Raw genomic sequence first — 23,421 nt, 5'->3', positions numbered from 1 at the left:
TTATAAAAATGAATTACACTGCATTACACTTTATAGCCATGTTGATTATATATTATGAATTGTTAATATAATGCATTATAAGTAGTGTTAATAACATGTTATACTGTCAGTGCCAAAGAAGTCAGTCCCAGCTCGGAGAGCGCAAAGTAAAGACAAATACAAAGTTTATTTACTCCCTGAGATTTCCAATATTTTATTTCTCAGCGCTGGTGCTGTTAGGGCTGCATCTTCGGGCTTCAGTCTTGAATATTCAGATGCTCCAAACAGGCTGTCCAGTCTAGAATTACTGCTACAGCGTGCTTTTCTAAACCAGCGCTCTCACTTTAAATGTTACATTACATCACAGCAAAACAAGTACAAAAACACTACTGATGGCAGCACTAGTTTAAACTCTGACGTTTGAAGCCTGTAATGTGTTTTATTATGTATGTTTTAGTGTTTCAGTAAATTCTTCAGTAAATACTACAACTTGAAGCCTCACTCATAACACTGGAGGAGGTTTTAGCACAGTATGCCTCACTTTACTTTACTACAAATACAACTTATGAGCTCTTATAATTTGTTATAAACAGTACTTATAATGCATTATATTAACAATTAATAACGCATAATAAGCACGGCTATAACGTGTTATGCATTTTTATAAATATTTATAGCCATGGTTATGATTCCTTATGAATGCATTCTAACATGTTATGAATGTGTTTATAGATGCTTACAAACGTGACGTTCATAGAAAGTGTTACCAAAAAAAGTCACAAAATTAAAAAAAAAGTGTCTGATAACATATAAAGAATGCATGCATGTTTTACTTAATGTAGTAAAGCCACACTGTAATGCTTTGTTTGAACTGGCCACACCTGCCAGTATTCAGCCAATGAGCTTCAAACCTGCGACAGATACTTGAATAACAAACTGCAGACTGCACTGCTGACAAAGCAAGCCGAGTTGGGCTACATACTACAAAAGTGATGATGGCTGAGTACTGAACACACTGTCCTAAATGTATTCAGTAATACATTTCTTTACAGCACACAAAAAAAGTGATGTATTCACAATGCATTTAGAATACACTTACAATATGTCTCGGTAAGGAACATGGGGAAAACTTTTTCGTTTTTACTTAATTCACATTGTTCCTTGCTGTTGCTGGTTGGTAGTGTGCAAAATGAAATTATCTGTTGCCTTCATGTAATTATTCTGTTTCATTAGGAATCATTTGAACATTCCAAAAATGTGTAACTTTTTTCTTTCTCCCTGCCTACTTCTGTTCACCGCTGATTTATCAGTCTACTCAGGCTTTAGCAGAGCTCAGTAACACTGAGATTAATAACTGATCACATTGATTTATCAGTCTACTCAGGCTTTAGCAGAGTTCAGTAACACTGAGATTAATAACTGATCATCACATTGATTTATCAGTCTACTCAGGCTTTAGCAGAGCTCAGTAACACAGATTAATAACTGATCACATTGATTTATCAGTCTACTCAGGCTTTAGCAGAGCTCAGAAACACTGAGATTAATAACTGATCATATTGATTTATCAGTCTACTCAGGCTTTAGCAGAGCTCAGTAACACTGAGATTAATAACTGATCACATTGATTTATCAGTCTACTCAGGCTTTAGCAGAGCTCAGTAACACTGAGATTAATAACTGATCACATTGATTTATCAGTCTACTCAGGCTTTAGCATGAACTACCTTGTAAAGAAGCCGTTATTAAACTTCTTCTTTAAAATTCGTCTAAGATTGTTGTGTTTTTTAAGATTGTATCTGGTGGGTAAGTATTCTAATATTAATCTCCTAAATATATAAAAGGTAACTGTTTTCTGAATGCGGCCTTTACAACATGTAACTCGGACTGAATACAGATTCTCAACATGTTCTGTATTATTAATGTATTCTGTACCTGTATTCTGAATATTCCCAATACTTGTATTCCATTACATCCCAACCCTAGAAAGCAGAAAGAAAAAAGAGAGGAAGATGAGGGGTATGTAGGGACAGTGAAGGAGAGGAACAGTAAGCTGTCTCTGCTCTGTGTTGGGTCTGTGTGATCCTGTTGAAGTCATTCAAGCTTCATTCCAAAACGAACTAAGGTTTTGATTTTCACCTCCCACAATATTCACTTTTTTTTAAATCCAAATAAAGAAGTGTTCTCACATGCTTTTTGTAGTTCTACAATTACAGACTGTAGTCCATCTGTTTCTCTGCATACTCTGTTAGCCCCCTTTTACCCTGTTCTTCAGTGGTCAGGACCCCCATGGACCCTCACAGAGCAGGTTAGGGTGGTGGATCGTTCTCGGAACTGCAGTAACACTGACATGGTGGTAGTGCATTAGTGTGTGTTGTGCTGGTCTGAGTGGATCAGACACAGCAGTGCTGCTGAAGTTTTTGAACACCTCAGTGTCACTGCTGGACTGAGAATAGTCCACCAACCAAAAATATCCAGCCAACAGCGTCCTGTTGGCAGCGCCCTGTGACCACTGATGAAGGACTAGAGGATGACCAACACAAACTGTGCAGCAGCAGATGAGCTATCGTCTCTGACTTTACATCTACAAGGTGGACTGACAAGGTAGGAGTGTCTAATAAAGTGGACAGTGAGTGGACACTGCTTAAAAACTCCAGCAGCACTGCTGTGTCTGATCCACTCATACCAGCACAACACACAGTAACACACCACCACTACGTCAGTGTTACTGCAGTGCTGAGAATGATCCACCACCCAAATAGTACCTGCTCTGTGAGGGTCCATGGGGGTCCTCACCACTGAAGAACAGGGTGAAAGGGTGCTAACAAAGTAAACAGAGAAACAGATGGACTACAGTCTGTAACTGTAGAACTACAAAGTGCACCTATATAGTAAGTGGAGCTGATAAAATGGAGAATGGAGAATATATTTTGCATCTCTTATAGTTTGTAAACACTAAAAGACACAAATAATAAAGGCAACAAATCAATGAATGATTCAGTAAATTTATGTAAGGTGTCTTTTCATTGTCTCCAGTCCAAATGTCTGATGTGAGTATTTCATTTTTTGTTAGAGAGTTCATGGTGAGGTAGGAGGTTCATTTTGCTCTCAATATGGAAGAATTAGCTAAATGTGTGTAGTGACTGAAGAAAGTAAAATGAAAAGCTCAATAAAAGCAGTACACACATACACAATCTGCCTGTTCAGTGTTGTGCAGTGGGCACCACTAGTGGTCCTTAAAATTGCTTATGTAGGCAAAGACTGGCCACAAAACACACTCAATGCAGAAAAGAAAAGGCAACCTCTTCCTCATAATTGTGCTATCAGCACTGTGGGGTGTAGGGATAGGGAGGGGCTGTAAATGAAAGAAGTTAAATATTGGTGTAAGAAATGTTTCTCACGTCACCCAGTGCCTGTGCTAGCATGTAAGGAGTTCAATCTCTGCCAAGCCTCTAAACGATTTGCATGATAAGAAGTGATCTTTGGACCAGGGAAGGAGGACAATCCTGAGCAAGGAGATTTTCCACTGTTCTTAGTCTTCTTAGCATCTGGATTTGGACGACTGACTCTTTGCTGTGATGAGTTAATGTGTTTGACCCTTTTGGCAGACTGGACTGAGGATCTCTGCAGTAAAGGAAAGTGTGTGCAGCAGGCTGGTGGATAAGGATATTGTTCACAGGAGTGGATAAAACAGGCAGCCATAACAGATTTCATCTGCTGTTGGATGAGAGAGTTTACTTGGCCTTGACCTTGACCTAGAGTGACGATCATTGAGCACATGAAGGATGAGCTGCGTGTGGGGGTTTCTGTTCTGCTGCATGGCTGGACTCTGGCTTTGTGTTGCTGACCAGGGGACACCATCCAGTCAAGTTCGGTATAGGCACAGTGCTGAACATCGACCGCAGCGGTCTTCAAGAAAACACTGTGACCCCACTTACAACAACCACACTGCTGGGGCTATTACACAGGTAATGAGCCATTCACCACTTAATACTGAAATGTGGGCATGAAAGAATAAGAAAAGAAATAATGGTTTATTATTTTATAGTATATCTTTTAGCTCAAGCATATGCTACCATCCCACTGTGTGTCTGATACATTAAAGGGGCCACGTCCTGGAAAACCATACTCTTTTAAATAATCAAGCATACTAGTGCGTTTGGTTTTGATGTAATATGTAAACATTGTTAACATTTCAAAACATACCGTTCACTTCCCAGTCCATACAATCCGTTTACAAAAAACACCTGGCAAAATAGCTTGTTTTGAATTTGTCATGGTTGTGATGTCACAGCCATCCCATGAGCCTCATCACATGGTCCTCTGTATGGCAAAGCCTCACAACGGCACGTGGCTAGTAGCGGAACACTACATAGCCCCCCCTTCAAAGGTCGACTGTTCCGGCGACCCCACCAGTTTGAGCCAAATCCTTAGGTGTGAACCATCCCAGCCAGCACAAATGCCACATAGCACACACAACATGGCAGCGAGCGCCCCAGTACTAGCCTGTGGCTGCGTGACTGCAAGTGGTGACTGACCTAAACTGGACGATGGCCGCCTTCCAGCCATTTGATGTGCCCCTCTCAGTGTGTCCTCATGGAGCCTTGCAACACTGTCCCCACAGTCACGGTCTTTCGCCAAGCTCTGTTTCTTTCACCATTCTCCTTGAAGTTCTTTGAAACAATGTTGGGGACGCTATCCCACTTCTGACACCATTGTGGTGTCAACGTAGAGTAAGAGAAAGGAGAGACCATAATTCTGCTGCAAGAAGTGCTCTTTTAATAAACACTAGGCAGAAAGGCACATAATAACACAGCACAAATAGCGGGAAGTCATCACCAGTCATACACTTCTGTTTTACTGTAGGCACTGAACTGAAGCCAGCTGTCCAACACAAAATAACGCAAATAACACATTACACATCTTTTAACTAATAAGCAACAACATTAAAGACATTACAGTCCCATTTTATGATCAGTGTACACCTACCATGAGCCTCTTGCATGGCCATGCCTCCAGAGCCTCTCATGACCACAAGTATGAAAGTTTGTCAACAGGCATGCAGTGATTCATGCTTTTGCCAATTGATTATTTATGTATTTTTTACTTATGTACCCAGGTATATGTATATTTATGTTTTTGTTTATGTATATATATATTTTTTTTTATGTGAACAGTGACTGTAACCTCACCTTGTGTTTTGTAATTTCTCAGCAATGTGGCCCTGGACAGTACAAGGAGAAAAGGGGACCATACAGGGGTCGTTGTGAGCCCTGTAACTGCAATGGCCTGTCCCATGAATGTGACCCAAACACAGGAAAGTGCCGGGTAGGTACCTTCATTTGTCTTTTTTGCCATCCGGTTAATCACTTTGCACTTGACCATTTTCAGTCTCTCTATATCCGTTTTAATTAAACAAGCTGTTTTTAAGACGGATCTAGGTAAATGATTTCTGCTCTGATTGACACACACGTTTCATTCAATTCAAAAACCAATAAACTATTGAAACTATTCAAATCATGTTTATTGTCACATCACATATATATATATATATATTTTTTTTTCATATATATATATATATATATATATATATATATATATAGACTAGAGCTGGGTGTTATGGCAAAAATGTAACATCACGATACTTCAAGAACTTTTCAGGATACACAATATGTCGAAAAGCTGTGAACCCAGTGATTTTATTCAACATTTCACACACTGTGTTGCACTTTTTCCAATTCAACAGGACTAATCATGCTCTGTTTCTCATGAAACATGCAGTTGGGAAGTGTCTTTTAAGTACTGACAATATCCACAACATACTCAGGAAAGAATATTGTGAATTATTGTGACAGTTTATCACGATAATGATATATATTGGCATTTTGCCCAGTGTAGTTCCGACTGAAATCCTTAAGTACATTGGAAAATGTAAACATCATCCACTCCTTTGGATCATTTTTTCACATTCTACACTGGTACTAAGAAGTTGCATGAAAGTGAGACTAAAGTACCACTTAACAGATTGAAAGGTTCTACTGCAAACCTTCACATCATGCTTATTTAGCCTTAGAGGCTGTGAGCAGTGTGGGAGTTTATTGTAGAGCACCGATAACAGGCTTTCTGTTAAAGTTTAGGTGGGAAATGATTGAGGTTGAGAGATGGTTAATCAATATTAGAGTTGATATGTAACAGTTTAACTCCCTTCTTAATTCATTGAACTGTTTTGATATGTGCTTGATCCTCTAGAACTGCCAGCTGAACACAGCTGGAGACCACTGTGAGCGGTGTGTGGAGGGATATTATGGCAGCGCAGCTCTGAGGACCTGCCAAGTGTGTCCGTGTCCCTTCTCAGATCCGTCTCATAGGTGCGGTGATGTAATTACACAACGGATCATGTAACATGAGAAACGTTATAACCCTAACAATGTTAATAGCTAAGCAGCTAACACATTCTTATTGTCTTAAATGATTAAATGTTTAAGCGTTTGTTATGTTTGCGGCTGATTTTTTATCATAGCATGAAGCCAGCTGTCTAAAAACACATCTGGAAGCTAGTCATTCTTTATTAAGTCATTTAATGCAAAGCCTACTTAAAATAATTTGGGTTGAACTGCCAACTCAGCTGCCACCAAATGTTGGGAACCCCTTCCTTAATGCTTAAAATGGGCCCTAATTAAATCCTCTCAGATTGTTCATCGTAACAAGCATTTACTGTGAAAGTTTGAGCCAAAATCTCATTTTCCCTCTATGGAGTCAATCAAGACATGTTTAGCATCGAATGTTTGGCTTTTTAGTTTTGCACAGGTGAGACTAGGCTAAGGTAGCTAGCAGGAAATGAAAGATTTTGGCCAACATTTACATTGTGCATTTCTCAAGGTGTGAGTTCGTAAGTAACCTCACATTATCTTACTTATGTGTTTTCTGACATTGTATGACATCCTGTTGTCTACAAAAGTAACTGGTGACCATAATCTTCCATTCATGTTACTCCAGTGCTAAACTAGAGATGCAAACTTGCTAATGAACTATATTTGAGGTAAGGTGAAAACTGATCACTGTAAACTTTTTTTGTCCAAACTGTCACTTTAAGGCCGGCATTTTCATTCCTACAGTTTTGCACTCGGTTGTCTGCGGGTTGGAGATCAGTTTGAATGCCTGTGCAAACCAGGTTATTTGGGAACTCGCTGTGAAAGGTGTGTGTACAATTAGACATTTATCCACAGTCATCTTGCTCACTGCTTTAACCAAACTGCTGGAAAACTACTTGAAGATTATGTTATTTATTTTAGTACATTGCAGTTCTAATATTTTAGCATTTTATTTTAAATAATCATGAAAGTGTGTGGGATGATTCATTCCTAACTGCCAGATTTTGTGTCCACACAGGTGTGCTGCTGGTTACTATGGCAACCCATTACAGGGTGGAGGGAGCTGCCAGCTTTGTGCCTGTGATGATGGCTATTTATGCGACCCCTTTACAGGCGGTAAGAACACCCGAGTCCTGTAAGTTTATAATTTTATAGCATATTTTGTCTCATCTCCAGTGGTGGATCTAGAAATTTTAACCAAAGGTGGCAGGGAGTTTTGGCAGGCTGGCAATGTGAATGTGCGAGTGGGAGGAAGCGTTGTTGGAAAGAGGTTTGACGGTTGTTCTGCTGATTGACGGTTGTCTCCACTTAAAGCCGCAAATACCTGCCCCACAGTGAGGTGGAAGCCAATGATGTGCCAGATATTTTGGGATGGCATGCGGAGTGGCCAATCGGATTTAAGGAGCCGTCCACCCATTATAAAACTTGGCATGCCCATGTAGAAGCTTTCGTGCCAGAGATATCACTATGTTATGACTGTCTCTGGTCTTTTGTGTTTCTATAGAGTGTGAAAATCCAAACAACCCCAGCACCGATGGTGACTGCCAAGGTTTGTGTTCATCCCCCAGAATACACACAGCAGCAGAGTTCAGTAGAAGTCTCAAAGAGTCGCACTCCAGCACAGTTTAGTGTTTCTGTTTCTTATGAATAGGATGAGCATCTGATGGTGTTTACAGTCAGATTTTCTATTGTTTTTTTGGAAATAAGCAGTTCTGTGTGACCGAAAAATTTGATTTAATTTGATAAATGAAGAGATTAACTTCTTAATGGCCAGGGCCAGCAGGCAGGCCCAAAGTTTTATTACACACTTCTATAACACTTATATAAGAGCTCAGCCAGTTTGCATTGTGGTCCCTGTAGTTACTGAATAAAAGCCTTAGTATGTAATAAGACTGGGATTTTAAGAGGTTAAAACTTCCTTTTTAGTGATACGGTTTTTAATTTAAGAAATTTCTTTATAACCCAGTATAACTCAGTATAACACAGTGTGGCGATACTGATAGGAATGTCAGTGCTCCATCCTAAACGGGTGAAGAGTTAAACTTCCTAGGCCCCCATGTGCGTTTTCAAATGCCTCTTTTTACATTTAGTTTAATGTATGCTTAATGTTCGTTTAATATTTGCAGTGCGCCTCTTCTTGAACTCCCATAAATAGCTAAAAACTTAACTCTGATTAGTAGCTAAGAATGGATTCTGTTAAAATACTAATATCATAATAATCAGTGCATTAATGACTAATAACAACATACTTGTTGGCGCATGTCTGTTTGTTGGTGAACGAAGAATAAAAATTCATTTAGTTTATTTTTCACTCGTATGTGAAACCTGAACAGAAATTCTGTAGAAAGTGCTTTTAAATATTAGAGCAGATATTTTATTAATATTAATATCTTCAGAAGAAGTCCATTAACGACTAATACTATTATTTATATAATTTTATTATATAATTTTATTATGATTCACATTTTTCCTTTTTTGCTATTGAGACTGAAATATGGAAAAAGTCCGGAATGTAAATTTAATATGAAGGCAATTTATTACATCCTGTTGTGATAATGTAGTTATATGTAAATAAATGAAAGTTGGTAGTACAGCAAAATGACAATAATAACTCAATAACAATAAAAACTTTTTATAAGCATCTAAATTTGTTCTTCAGGAGCTGGACTGAGAAGTATGTGTGCATTTTAGTATTTGTTATGTCGTTGTAGTTGTGGTCCTTCTTTAAGATTGTGGTCAGGTGACAACATTATCCACATTGAACAACCTACATGTTTCCCCTTTCTAGAGTGTGATAGCTGTGTTCAGACACTGATGGAGGATCTGGAGGGGATGGATTCTGAGCTCTACAAACTGAAGGTTGATCTAGAGCGCTTTAAGAACAGCTCTGATTCTCTCGCTGCTCTGAGGAAACTGGAGGAGGCCATTAATGCTACAAAGGTAGCTACAAATAAATGTCAGCATTATAATGTTTATTACATATTTATTCCTCTCTCATTCAAAGTGTTTTGTTTCACCATGTCAGGTGTTAGTGATGAAGTACAACATATCTGTCCAGCTGCTGGAGCCAAAGGTTAAAGAACTAGAGACGGATGTGGACGGGGTCAGAAATGACCTGAGAAAACTCAAGGCCAAGGTACTTGTGCTGCACCTCTTCATGAACTTCCATCAATAGCTAAAAAAAACCTTTTGACTCTGTTTCAAACATCAACTCTGTTCAAATATCAATATCATTATAATAAGTGCATTAATAATCTACTTGTTGGTGCATCACTTGAAGACTATTTATAAAGTAAATAACACCGTCACAGTCATATCTAAACCTTATAGGTCCATTTTTCTTTGTTTTCTTTTTACACTGTGTAAAAACACTGGCTGTCGTTACGTGGTAAGCACATTTCTTGACAAATCGAAATAGTCCAAAAAGGCTTGGAATAAAACCTTATTATTTTCTTGTACATGAAAATGAAGAGTGTTTTTCTCTCTCCTTTTGAGGACAATTTCAGAGATACAAGCTTATGTGATTTGTTATGACAATAGTGATATAAAATGTATAAATATATATTTTTAAAATGTACTCATGAACGAGCAACATGTAAATCAGCAATATGTAGTATATGCATAAATAAATCAGTAGATTGAGATCCAAGTTCTTATTTAGTGCCCCAAATAAAATGAACAGTAAATTTTGCTGTGTGAACAAAGCAAAAAGTAGATAATACATTCACACACATCTTAATATCACTGATATTGTATGAAAATGCTTGACTTTTGACTGTTTTTCTTCAGGCAGATTTGACTTCATCAGTCACAAATGAGGTATTAAAAGATTTAGACAAAACTCAGCAAAAGGGCGAAGACCTGCTGACCGATACTGAGGAGCTTCTGAGAAGAATAGAAGGTAAACAAAATCATCTATCTATCTATCTATCTATCTATCTATCTATCTATCTATCTATCTATCTATCTATCTATCTGTATTCATTCATACACCCATCTACCTATCTATACATTCATCTATCTATCTATCTATCTATCTATCTATCTATCTATCTATCTATCTATCTGTCCATCTAGAGCTCCTGGAGCAACTGAAACTCTCTAACATCACTGTACCCAGCAAAGAGGTTGCGAGGATGCTGGAGGAAGCGAGGCAGATGGTGGCACAAATGAGAAGACAAAACTGCAATGTGCAGAGGAGACTGGCTGAGGATGAGCTCGAGGAAGCTCAGAGACGTAGGTTACATTTGAAAATTCTGGTTGACTTCATTCAGTGGGTGTGTAAAAGGTAACCGTATTCAGAATACTGCTTTTAAAAGTGTAACTTGGGCTGAATACAGAACCTTAATATCTTTACATCCCAGCCCTGACTGTATGACTGTACACAGCAAATACTTACTGTACATAATAATCGAAAATTGGAGAAATGATCACTTTGACACTCTCTCTCTTAGGCCCAATCCCGTGTCTTACTTTTACTCCTACCCCTTGTTTTCAGTGTCACCTTGCCCCTTGGAACTGAGTTATAAGGGGTAGTGGTTGAAATCTTCCTCTATGAAATGGGACCCTCAAAAAAAAAGAGCATTACTTCATTAACAGCCACTAGCGCTGCTCTGTAGGTGACCCTGCCAGTCTGCAGTGATAGCAGAAGAGGGAAGTTCAGCAAAATTTAGGGAATCATATGCCTCCAAAGAGGGGGGATACAACAGTTATTTATTATCGCCCACCCCTAATTCTTCAGTGATATGAAGCTGAAGTCAGATATTCGCCTAAATTTTCCTGTTCCACCTTAAATGGAGCAGCAGTTACATTGTGGCCCCTCAAGCCTCAGTACTGCTGGACTATTTGAGGTGGAAAGTTTAGTTAGCTATCTACCAAGACATTAGCATACTGTTAGTGATTTTTTATGCTTGTTATGAAGAAAACGACCAAAGGACCACTGAAATGACATTAAACTAAGATAATACAGTGGTTATCGTAATTTTAAACAGAGAAAATACTCACATTTGTGTGTTTCTCTTTTCGCTCGCGCAACCACCTTGTCGGTTTTTCTTTTTTTATCCTAACACTCTTTTTGGAGTGTATCTCTGAAAAACCTCTGTTTGAAGTGCCATGTAGCCCTAATACTTCACCCCTACCCCTCTATCTCAACACAAATCGGGATACCCTCCCCCTAGGCGTGAACATGCAAAACGGAGGGCTATTAATTAAGATAATCTACAACACTCTTTGGGACACCACATCTGTCACAAGTGCGGAGCCCTGCTGGTCACATCCCATATAAATAAAAATTATAATAAAATAATAAATATAATTAATTTTAATTAAAATTAATAATGTGTGGCGATGCCCTATTAACACATGGAAAATGAGATCCTAATGCACGACTACGACTTAGTAAGTCATGGCCACGCATTAGGATCTTGTTCCCATGCCTTATTAAGCTGACCACGCATTAATTTTATTTATACAGGATGTCACCAGTGGTTCTCCGTACACAAGAGTAAATAATTTTTTTCCCCTCACAGTCTTAGATTACATCATGGAGAACTTGAGCGATCCTCTTAATGGTACTCTGTCCACGGCTGAGCGAATTGCCCGAGACCTCATGTCCAGGATGGCTGAGCTTAAAGATCTAGAAGAAGCACTGAAAAAGGCAGAGAGAACCGTGAACGAGACCAAAGTGATGAATGACAGGAGTGAGGCCACTCTTTCAGACATTCTGGTAATCATACCTCAGTGGGCGTTCTTGATTCCAAATTAAAACACATTTATTCAGGCCAGCATACATCTACACTCTTATAAAGATGGTTCTTATGGTTCTTTAGTAAAGACAGTAGTTCTGTATAGAACCGAACATTCAAAGAATGATTTGCATGCTTAAATGATCCTTTGCATAGTGAAATGGTTCCTCAGACTGATGAGAATGTGTTGTATATGGACCTATATAGAACCTTTTCGAAAATGGTTCTATGTAGCACCATAAAGGTTATACTAATGTTACAAGCCTGACGTTGTAACAATAGAAGAACCCTTTTTGGTGCTAAATAGAACAATATACAACACATTCTCCATCAATCTGAAGCACATTTCACTATGCAAAGAGCCATTTCACCATGCAGAAGGTTCTTTGAGCATCCATGGTTCTACATACTATATATTATATACTTCCGTTTTTCCTAAAGAACCATCTTTTTTGATTCACTTTTACTTTACATTCTACAATTTGTAATTTTGCTGTGATTTCATTGTCATTTTTATATAAACCATAATGTATTTTCCTTGTATGTTTCCCAGAAACGTCGTAAGATGTTGGAGGAAGAGCAGGAGGCCATGTCTGCTGATGTGGTGATAAGTAAAGGAACACTGAGAGAGATAACAGATGTTTTGATGATGATGGAGGACCTAAAGAATGTAAGAATGAAGATTAACACTTTAGGATACAGCGCTGCAGGTTTATTTTCATTTGTATGGAACATAAAGAACAAATTTTGCATGTTTGTTCAGCAACGGTTAAACTTTCTTTCTTTTTCAGAACTTTGCAGAACTTGGCGCTGAGCTGGACAGAGCAGAAGTGGGTTTAAAGCAAAAACTGGATGAGCTTTCCAGGGCCACTGCTAAGGAGGGCATTGTGAGAGAGGCAGAGGAACATGCCCAGTATCTCATGGATCTTGCCATGCACTTTCAAATGTACGTTCAAATGTTCGTTATAAGTAATGACAACTTACAAAGCATTCATAAGCATTTTTGACAGTACAAAGAGTCTCTATGTACTCAGATACTTAATGCGCTATTTTTAAAACACAAGGTTTTGAGATGGTTGTGCACTTATTATAAGATTCTCTAGTTTATTTCTAGGTATTATTTGCTTGTTTTGGTTAATTTTGTTAAGCAAAATAATCTCACTAAACTGGTAGATAATGTTGCTGGTTTCAAGCACATTCCTTAAAACAAGCAAACTTATCTGCCAATATAGTGAGATACATTTACTTAATAAAATTACCTAAAACGAGTAAAAAGTGTCTAGAAAAAAGTAAATAATCTTAAATTACGCTTACAACAATATCAACAAGAGAAATATTAGATTTATTGACTATATTTATGATCATTTTACTTGACAAGATACCATTTTTTGCAGTGTATAACTGTTATCCACATGTTTTTTAGGTCTTTGCTGAATTACACCAACACCTCAGCTGTTCATAAGGCTGTAGAGGCCATCAATGCTTATGGAGAGATCATTGATGCTCTTAAAAAGGCTGAGGCAGCAGCAAATGAAGCTCATAAAGCCGCAGACCAGGCCCTAGCGGTGAGTGCTAAAAGTGAAAACACACAGCAGTCAGTTAAAAATTAATCAATCACACCATAAATGTTACACAGTTGCGGCTAAATGATTATATTCTTTTGATTATTTTCGCTCTGAACAGAATGTGAAAGCACAGAATCTGACTCAGAAGGCAGAAGAACTGAAGAACGCTGCAATCAGTTTGCTTGACAAAGCTGAGAAAGCAGAGAGGAATCTAACAGGTGTCTTACCAGTGTTATTTCACATCCAGATGGCTCTGGATATATAATATCATTGTCATTATACTCGGTTGTACATAATAAATGATACACTTACTCTAAAGTGCAACAATGCAATCTGTCAATACCCAATTTAGGATTCTAACCTGTGTTTATTAGAAGAACATGAACCTTATGACTATATATGACTTGGTCTATGATTATTAAATCTTAATCTTATGTTTTTATACTTGTTTTAAGAGGCCACACAAAAATATGCTGCCATTAAAGATCGTCTCGACAAGGCAAAGGCTGAAGGGAAGAGTAAGAACAAAGAGGTCCAAGCTGTGGAGGAGATGTTGAACGAGATCCATAGAGGTGAGCTCTGCACTCTCAGAAATAAAGGCACTAAACTGTCACTGGGGCCGTACCCCTCTTGTCACTGGGGTGATACCCTCAGGGGGACATCTCTGTACCTTTAGTCAGGGAACATAACTGTACCAAAATCCATTGAAATTATATTTTCTAAGGTGTACTGACTCCACACACCCCGTCTCGTCTCCAGGCTTTTTATTTTGGTGTTCTGTTTTAAAACGTTCGGTGCAAATATGTAGTTTTCACCTGGAAAAACTTATTTAAGGTTCACAATCAGACCTTAAAACCACTGTTGTACCTTTGCGGGAAAATTTGCATTGTTTGTACCTTGATGAATGAAAAATGTACCTGCACAGAACCTTTATTTCTAACATTTCTACATTTTCATATTTTTTGCAAATGTAAATGCTGCCCAGTCAGTGTAATTAGTTTAACAAACTACTGGATCCATTTTGTTTTTACACAGATGATATTGATGCCCTTGTGAACCAAGCGAAGGATGCTGTCCAGGCTGCGAATAACACTGTGTCCAATGCTACAGCACGGTTAAAGGACATCAGCGATGAAGTGGACAAGATCCGTGTTCCTGGTGGAGATTCAAACGTGGACGATATACTTAACAGCATCAACAAAACACGTGAGGCTGAACAAACGAAGCAATTGATTGACAATGTTGATTTCAATACAGGAAAATAAAGTGGCAAGCTTTCAGACAACAATAAAATCTAGTGGAGGAGTAAAAGAGAAGTCCATTTGTAAGATCTAAGCATCTCAGGCCGGGGTTTAACTGGGCTGAGATTAATTACCACACTCTTTAAAGTATAGATGCTGAAAAAGGTTCTTTGGAATGACACCATAGCACCCCTGTTCTACACAAATGAAAAGTTTTGCCTAGAGTCCTAAGTCCATACCAGTAACCATTTAAAGTGAAAGATTATGCCCATCCATGTGCTGTATATACAAATAACCACTGAGGAAAAAATGCCAAGGAAAACTCTGATGTGCTTCTTCCCAGTGAATGAGCTGAACAAAGTCTTTCCTGAACTCACTGACACACTCGCTGAGGTGGAGAACCAGAGCAGCCGGGTGCCCACCAGAACCAATATGTCCGACAGCATCATGAGGATCAAGGACATGATTGAGAAGACCAGAGATATGGCCAACAGGGTGAGTTGTCACCCTAGACGAGGATGGGTTTATTTTAAAGGGAGTTTGTTTAGGCTGTGTTTTGTCTTAGCTGCTTCAGACAGGCCCCCTAGTGGTGTAGACACCAGTGTCTACACGTTTAGGAAAGATCTTTAACTTATGAAACCGTGTGCTCTGGTGGTTTTGACGCAAAGGGCCTTGGATTGAAGGAATGTATTAAAAACATCCAAAGGAAGGAATGAAAATACTGCTGGAGTAGCAGATCCACAGAGCTACCTCAGCCTCTGCTGCACTGTTGATGCCAGATGTAATGTGGAAAGGCAATACAGTGAGCTTTTAATGGTGATAGATAAAGTAACTTAGAATGGAATAAATGCTGAAGCCTTGCGGGTAAACTTGCAGACAGCCTTTTACAGAAAGAAGTGTCAATATTGTTCTTATATCTATTGTTATTTTGATCTTGGCACATTTTTTGCATGGGACTGTATATATATATATATATATATATATATATATATATATATATATATATATATATATATATATACTACAGGACTTACTTTACTTTTAACATAGCCAGACTTTGTGTCCCGTTAATTTTGGCCCATTTCTTTTGGTCCATTCATCATGAAATTCACACACAACGTGAAGACCATCAGGCATTTTCAAATTATGTCAAAAACTGAAAAAGGACAAAAATGAAGAGGTTTTGTTCCAACAGCACCGATTTGTATATATCATTTTCCCCGAATTTTCTTCCAATTCGCTAACACAGAATCATTGGCCGCCTCAATGCGCTTGGAGGAGAACGCTAACTGCCGATTCTGTTACGTCAGCTAACCGAGGCCCATGCTGGCTAGCATCACACTGAGTGATGAGGGGAGAGGGAGGATCATCCTACGCCCCCAGACAGAGAGGGCAATTGTGCTCACTTGGATTAGTTATAACATCGCCAGGGTCAAACTCGCAGGCTTTGAGCTGTTTGTATTTAAGTTTATTTCAGATAAACTGCTAAATAGGAAATATTTATTCAGTCAGAGTAACAATAGGAGACAACTGAGGTGTGAAGTGTATTCCTATGTCAAAGTGGCAAAAAAAGTACAAATGTTCATGTCATTACTACAGACATATGCTGGGGATGTAGCTGGGGATTTCTCACTGAGACCCCGAACATTTTCTTCAACAATATGTGTTCAGTCTGTTTTAACCGTTTTAACTCTGGACCACAGTCCTTTAAAAGCATCTAAAGATCTTTTTCTCTGCCTCTCTCTAGATTAGGGGTCCCATTTTGTTCTCTGGCAATAGCCACATAGAGCTTCGTCCACCTAAAAACCTGGAAGATCTACGAGCCTTCACAGCTCTCAACCTGACACTCCACCGGCCCAAACTACACCAACGCAGGCGTCGCCAGAGTGCAGAGGAGGAAGACAATCTGTTCGTACTTTATCTGGGGAACAAGAACGTAAGTGACGCTGGAAAAAGTTAACAATTACTTGATTCAAGTGTGTACATCATTTCCAATAAAATCAACATAATTGCTGCCAAAAGCAAGTAAACTGAAAGACAAAATTGTGTTGATGAACATATTACAGTCAAGTACATTCAGAGTTATTACACTTTTCAGTGTGGCTCCTTTAGCATTACATGTAGATCTTACTATTATCCGCTATCTGTTCACCTACAGACGCAGAAGGACTATGTTGGTATGGTGGTCAAGAATGGCGTGCTGTATTGTGTGTACAAACTGGGGGGCGTACTCCATGAGATAAAGACCAGTAAAATCACAGAGTCCAGCACTAACAGTTCATTTATGGACAGAGTGGACTTCCGCAGGTAAAATAAATATCATTCATTTTCTTGATAGATGTTTAAAGCTAGATCTCAGATGGCCTTTACAATAAGCATGTAATGGTTTTATTCAGTGTGTTGCACTATTCTGGCTTTAGAGTTTACCAAGACGCAGAAGTCGTCTATACCAAGACCTTCACTTCATCTGCGCCTACAAAGCTTCCACCAATGACAAATCAAGCAAATACAACAGTTAGCTTGCTGGATTTGGACCGTAATGAGGTGGTCTTGTATGTAGGAGGCTATCCGAACGACTTTACTGTAAGTAAATGAGACTGACTTCAGAATTCCAGTCAAAGGGCCCATATCATTTTAGAAAATTAAAGAGTTTGATGTGGAATGTAAACATTTTTAAACATTATTATTTCAAAATACCATTATCTCCCTGGTTCATGCAGCTCATATATGGGAACTAAGCTGAAAAGCAGCCCATTTTGAATAGTGTTTTTTGTGATGTCACAACACATTTGCATATACACTGCTGGACCCTTTAGAATTTTCTATATTTCTGCATAAATTTGACCTAAAACTTCATCAGATTTTCACACCTAATAGTAATAGTAGATAAAGAGAATCAAATTAAACAAATGAGACAACAATATTAGACTTGGTCATTTATTTATTGAGGACAATGATCCAATATTACATATCTGTGAGTGGTTTCTGGTAACTGTTGATTAGTCCTGCACATCGGCTTGGTGGAATTTTAGCCCATTTCTCCATACAAAACAGCTTCAACTCTGTTATGTTGGTGGGTTTCCTCCCATGAACTGCTTGCTTCAGGTCCTTCCACAACATTTGTATAGGATTAAAGTCAGGACTTTAGGAGAGTTCATTATTTCATCATTGATGGCAGCCTGTCCTGGCCCAGATGCAGCAAAACAGGCCCAAAACCATGATACTACCACCACCATGTTTTACAGATGGGAGAAGGTTTTTATGCTGGAATGCAGTGTTTTCCTTTCTCCAAACATAATGCCTCTCATTGAAACCAAAGAGAACTATTTTGGTCTTATCTATCCACAAAACACTGTTCCAATAACCTTTTGGCTTGTCCATGTGATCTTTAGCAAACCGCAGACGGGCAGCAATGTCCTTTATGGAGAGCAGTGGCTTTTTCCTTGCAACCCTGACATGTACGTCATTGCTGTTCAGTGTTCTCCTGATTGTGGACTCATGAACATTAACATTAGCCACTGTGAGACAGACCTTTAGTTGCTTAGAAGTTACTCTGGGTTCCTTTGTGACCTCGCAGACTATTACACGCCTTGGTCTTGGTGTGATCTTTGTTGGTTGACCACTCCTGGAGAGCGAAAAATGGTCTTAAATTTCCTCCATTTGCACACAGTCTGTCTGACTATGGATTGGTTGAGTCCAAACTCTTTAGAGATGGTTTTATAACCTTTTCCAGCCTGATGAGCATCAACAGCTCTTCCTCTGAGGTCCTCAGAAATCTTCTTTGTTCGTGCCATGATACACTTCCACAAACATGTGTTGTGAAGATCAGACTGTGATAGATCCCTGTTCTTTAGACAAAACAGGGTGGTCACTCACACCTGATTGCCATCCCAGTGATTGAAAACACCTGACTCTAATTTCACCTTCAAATAATCTGCTAATCTTAAAGGTTCACGTACTTTTGCCACTCACAGATCTGTAATGTTGGATTATTTTACTCAACAAATAAATGACCAAGTCTAATAATTTTGTCTCATTTGTTTAAAGGTTCTCTTTATCTACTGTTAGGTATGAAAATCTGATTAAATTTTAGGTCAAATTTATGCAGAAATATAGAAAATTCTAAAGTGTTCACAAACTTTCAAGCACCACTGTATACAGAGCCTACAGAGGTTTGCCCCACCCATTCCAGTTATCATGAGTGTTTCTGCCTGGAATAAGGCACGATCAGATTAGAATAAATGAGGCTTAAATGCAGTGGTGGACAGTAATGAAGTAAATGTAATTCGTTACTGTACTTAAGTAGTTTTTTCATGTATCTGTACTTTACTGAAGTTTTTCCATTTTGGGGCGACTTTTTACTTTCACTCCACTACATTTCAAAGTCAAATATCTCACTTTTTACTCCATTTCATTATGTGAACTCTGTCATTCATTTTGGCTTTGGTGTGCATAAAACTGTAACGTGTCAAAACGAAAGAAGCATGAAGCAAAAACACCAATCAGGGCACAGCGCACACTTAGTTTGAGCTTGTTTTGACCTGTTGGACATACCGACCCACTGCAAGCATACATTTCCACATCAATGCAACAGCGTAATAGTTTGGGAGAGTCTATGCCAGCATAAATGATGAACTAACCTAACTTTGTGTAAATAGACCCCAATATAGAAACATGTACACGTATGCAGTTGTGATTGACGTGTCTTTTTTCTGAATTTATTTCATTTTATAGTAAATTAGTTTTTGCTAGTTTATGTTTATGAACAGAGACCTACAGATGCAGTTTAGTAAAGGAAAACTCATTTGTGAATGAAGAGTTTAAAGCAAGTTTTTATTCAATTTAAACTCATAACCAAAGTTGCAAATAAATCTTAAACTGAAACTTTGCTTGTTCACAAAAAGTTATTTCAGAGCCACTCAGTTCTACCTAATGGAAATTGTTTGTCTTCAGTGTTTTGTGCTTATGATAATTTTAATACTCATCAGCGTCACTAATGAATGACATTCTATTAAAAGACTGGTTTACCAAGAGTGACACTGGAGTATTTTCACCTAAAATGAGTTGATAAAGCCATAGTCTTGTTACAGAAATGATAATAGGACATTAGAGTCAAAATTAATCTTTTAGTACTTTTACTTTCTATACTTAAGTACATTTGAAGGCAAATACTTTTGTACTTTTACTCAAGTGGAGGTCTAAAGGGAGGAACTTCTACTTTTACTGGAGTAATATTTTACCTTGGGTATCTCTACTTTAACTCAAGTACATGATTTGTGTACTTCGTCCACCACTGCTTAAATGCACACTAACTAAAATAGCCCGTTTAATCCTGTAAAAATGTAAAGATATTTTCGATTTCTCAATCTCATCTTGATTTAGAACTGATTGCTACTTTTTTCTTGTTTGGGTTTATAATTCTAGCCACCAAAGGAGCTGAAATATCCCAACTTCAGAGGATGCATTGAATTTTCCACATTAAATGAACACATTCTCGGCCTCTACAACTTCCAGAATGCTGTCAACATAAAAAATACAGACAGATGTCTAAGGTAACTGGAGATATTCCTCCTGCCAGACACAGAAAAGGGTTGGGTATAATGGTCATGTATGCTACAGTCAGCATTATTTGTGGAAGTCCTGTTTAATGGGATTCCTCTCAATGTTTTTCTCTTTTCTCTTACAGAGGTGAGGTCCGTCAGGTGGGGCAGTATTTTGATGGCACAGGCTACGGGAGAGTCAACATGGCAGGCACAAGTAGAACCGTCAAATTCTTTCTCTTAAGTAGACAAAAGAATGCCCTGCTGTTCTTTATGGGTAAAAAGGTGAGCTGCAACACAAAGCAAATTCAATGCGTTCAATTTTTTGTGTCTTGCTGCTGCTCACGTGGCTGGCGGCTTGACAGTCTTCAGTTATGACCTAAATAATCTTCTAGGATGATCAGCTTTTAATATGTCTGTTACAAAGAGCTTCACAGGGAAAATAATGTTTTGTGACATTCTATGTAGCATACGAATCCTCTGTGTGGTTATCATGTGTTATATTTAAATATGGGTCCACATGTGACAACATCTCTAATCAAATTCCTACTTTTACAGGACGCTCATTTCACAGTTACTATGGAGGAAGGCTTTGTTGTTTTGCGGATAAGAAAAGAGAACCAAACCAGAACTGAAAAGAGCAATAGAAACATCTTCCCTGCGGTAAGAACTGCCAAAGGTAGCCTTCAAAATTGCTGTTGCTGTCAAATTAGTTAACATCTGCATCTACTTTATACCTACTAACGCCTCTTTCGAGCACTTAAGACCACTGTGGGGTTGCATTTGGGGCAGAGAATTAAAAATAATACTTCATAAAGCATTTTTCATGTATTTCAATTGCATAAAAAGTATTGTAGCACATAGAGCTGGGCGATGTGGCAAAAAAAAATTGCAATACTTTTTATCGCGATAATTTTCACGACACACAATATGTCATGATATTTATTTTTTCTGAGATCAGATTAGAAAAAATGAACCAGAAGTGCTACATTTTAAAAATATTATCAAAAACTGTGAACACAATGACTTTTATTCAGTACGTGGCACACCTTGCTGCACTAAATCCAGTTAAACGGGACTAATTTTGCTCTCTTTGTACTGAAACATGCAGTTGGTCAGTGTCTACAAGTACTGACGATATACACAATATGTTCAGAAAAGCACATTATATTGGGACATCATTTATCACAATAACAATATATATTGTCATATTGCCCAGCCCTAAGAGCACATCATCTACACTCTTAAAAAAGATGGTTCATCAATGGTTCTTTAGTAAAGGGTTCTATTTAGAACATCTCAGGCTTAAATGGTTCTTTGCATGATGAAATGGTTCTTCAGATTGATGGACAATGGTTATATCTAGAACCTTCTTGAAAATTGTTCTATATAGCACCAAAAAGTGTTCTTCTATTGTTAAGTGTTTTCATTTGAAATCACAAGGTGCCGTTTACACTGTGCCAAAATTTCATGATGAATGGCTAACATAAAATGGTCCAAAATTTCTTCGAAAAAATTCAAAATACGATACGATGTTTCATTCCGACAGCAACAAAATACTACAGCGTTCTCTAATTGTTACACAATAGTTGTTACCACTTTATTTGGATGGTCCACTGTAGATGCTTTGTAGATGCTCAGTCTTTCTTTAACTAACATTCAACTAAATATGTATTAAATATGTATTAAATGCAACTGAACTTGAAGTTTCATGTGAAAGATTCACAATTTAATCTATCCCTAACCCTAAACCCAAAATCTACATCTACTTCTAATCCTAACCCTACCCTTAATAATGTTGATAATCAACTATCACCAGAAGGTTTGTTATTAATTTAAGTATCTGTAGATCATCTATAAAGTGTGACCCAATGGTTTCACAACTGCTTGCTTTTCTTCTTCTACATCACATTTTTTGCTATTTCTATTTCCATTTTCCATTATACAAGTTAACCCCCCCCAAACCTCATCCTGAGTATGATTATAAACCCCAAAGCTTATGTTATGATTTACATGCCACTATTCAGACACTTTTCATTTATTCTTGTAGGAGTACTACAAACAAATTCGAATTTTCCAAAGCCCCACAGATCCTCGGGTCGACGTTACTGACACATCAGTTCTTGTTCGGATCGACTACTTGAGTCTGCAGTCTGCAGAGACAGAAGCTTTTATAGGAGGTGTTCCAGTGGCGACTGCTGTGAGGTAATGGGAGTTTTAGTGTCTGAATGCCTGGCCTACACTGATACTGCGATATGGACATCTTGTATGAAACCTTAGAGTTTTTCTCAATTATTTGAGAATCAAACCCCAAAACATTTCCTGCTAACACTGCACTTTAACCCTACATCATAACACGGACAGAACCGTGCCCTGAACCTGTCATGGCAGATAATATATACTGTAATAAATTGTCTAGACAGATGTTGTCCACTAATTTAACAGGGTCATATGACTATTCCCAGTAATGTTTGATGTCATGACCTCTTATGTCACATCAGTCAATCAGTAAAAAACTGCTAAAAATTTTTCTTACTGTTTATAGAATAGTAAATATCTATATAATCACAACATACATTGTTGTCAATGTTGTCAGTGAGAAAGTCCTATTCTGTATTCATTGATAGAACAGAGTAAATTATGGAGTTGCATGAGAAATTAACAGTAATTAACCAGTGTTAGATTAAAACAGAAAATGATGATTATTAATTATGATATATATGTTAAGGCTATGATATGGAAACACTGAATAGCACATACATTAAACACTAAAGCACAATACACTACTAGAATAATGCATTTCCTAAAGAAAATTCAGAGTGGTTGTGCAGCTGAAGCTTATTGCCAGACGGTTGCTAAGGTGTTTCTAGGCACTTGCTGTGGCATGAGGGTGTACTGAGCGGTTGTTAAGAGGTTGACAAGTGGTTGCTAGTTGTTGTTAAAAATGAATGGGAGTCTATGGGAGCCACGAGGGATGATAA

General features: G+C 38.1%; 1 protein-coding gene across 1 annotated transcript in view; it reads left to right on the top strand.

The window, feature by feature from the left end:
• Positions 1–3,394: 3,394 nt before the first annotated feature.
• lama3 (laminin, alpha 3) overlaps positions 3,395–23,421 on the top strand; it is a 32,622-nt gene continuing 12,595 nt past the window's right edge. The window contains exons 1-25 of the mRNA XM_036587076.1: positions 3,395–3,947; positions 5,194–5,307; positions 6,229–6,347; positions 7,095–7,175; positions 7,369–7,466; positions 7,855–7,899; positions 9,139–9,290; positions 9,376–9,486; positions 10,140–10,251; positions 10,428–10,586; positions 11,879–12,075; positions 12,648–12,764; positions 12,886–13,040; positions 13,518–13,659; positions 13,778–13,877; positions 14,115–14,231; positions 14,695–14,865; positions 15,244–15,395; positions 16,648–16,836; positions 17,059–17,207; positions 17,321–17,483; positions 20,325–20,452; positions 20,587–20,725; positions 20,999–21,103; positions 22,491–22,645. Coding sequence (XP_036442969.1) covers positions 3,765–3,947; positions 5,194–5,307; positions 6,229–6,347; positions 7,095–7,175; positions 7,369–7,466; positions 7,855–7,899; positions 9,139–9,290; positions 9,376–9,486; positions 10,140–10,251; positions 10,428–10,586; positions 11,879–12,075; positions 12,648–12,764; positions 12,886–13,040; positions 13,518–13,659; positions 13,778–13,877; positions 14,115–14,231; positions 14,695–14,865; positions 15,244–15,395; positions 16,648–16,836; positions 17,059–17,207; positions 17,321–17,483; positions 20,325–20,452; positions 20,587–20,725; positions 20,999–21,103; positions 22,491–22,645 — 3,353 coding nt within the window. The 5' untranslated portion in view covers positions 3,395–3,764. The remainder of the gene's footprint in view (positions 3,948–5,193; positions 5,308–6,228; positions 6,348–7,094; positions 7,176–7,368; positions 7,467–7,854; positions 7,900–9,138; positions 9,291–9,375; positions 9,487–10,139; positions 10,252–10,427; positions 10,587–11,878; positions 12,076–12,647; positions 12,765–12,885; positions 13,041–13,517; positions 13,660–13,777; positions 13,878–14,114; positions 14,232–14,694; positions 14,866–15,243; positions 15,396–16,647; positions 16,837–17,058; positions 17,208–17,320; positions 17,484–20,324; positions 20,453–20,586; positions 20,726–20,998; positions 21,104–22,490; positions 22,646–23,421) is intronic.

The sequence above is a fragment of the Colossoma macropomum genome, unplaced genomic scaffold (assembly GCF_904425465.1).
Source record: "Colossoma macropomum unplaced genomic scaffold, Colossoma_macropomum, whole genome shotgun sequence".
Taxonomy (NCBI): domain Eukaryota; kingdom Metazoa; phylum Chordata; class Actinopteri; order Characiformes; family Serrasalmidae; genus Colossoma; species Colossoma macropomum.
Note: the sequence above shows the minus strand (reverse complement) of the source record. Positions and strands in the feature narration are given on the sequence as shown.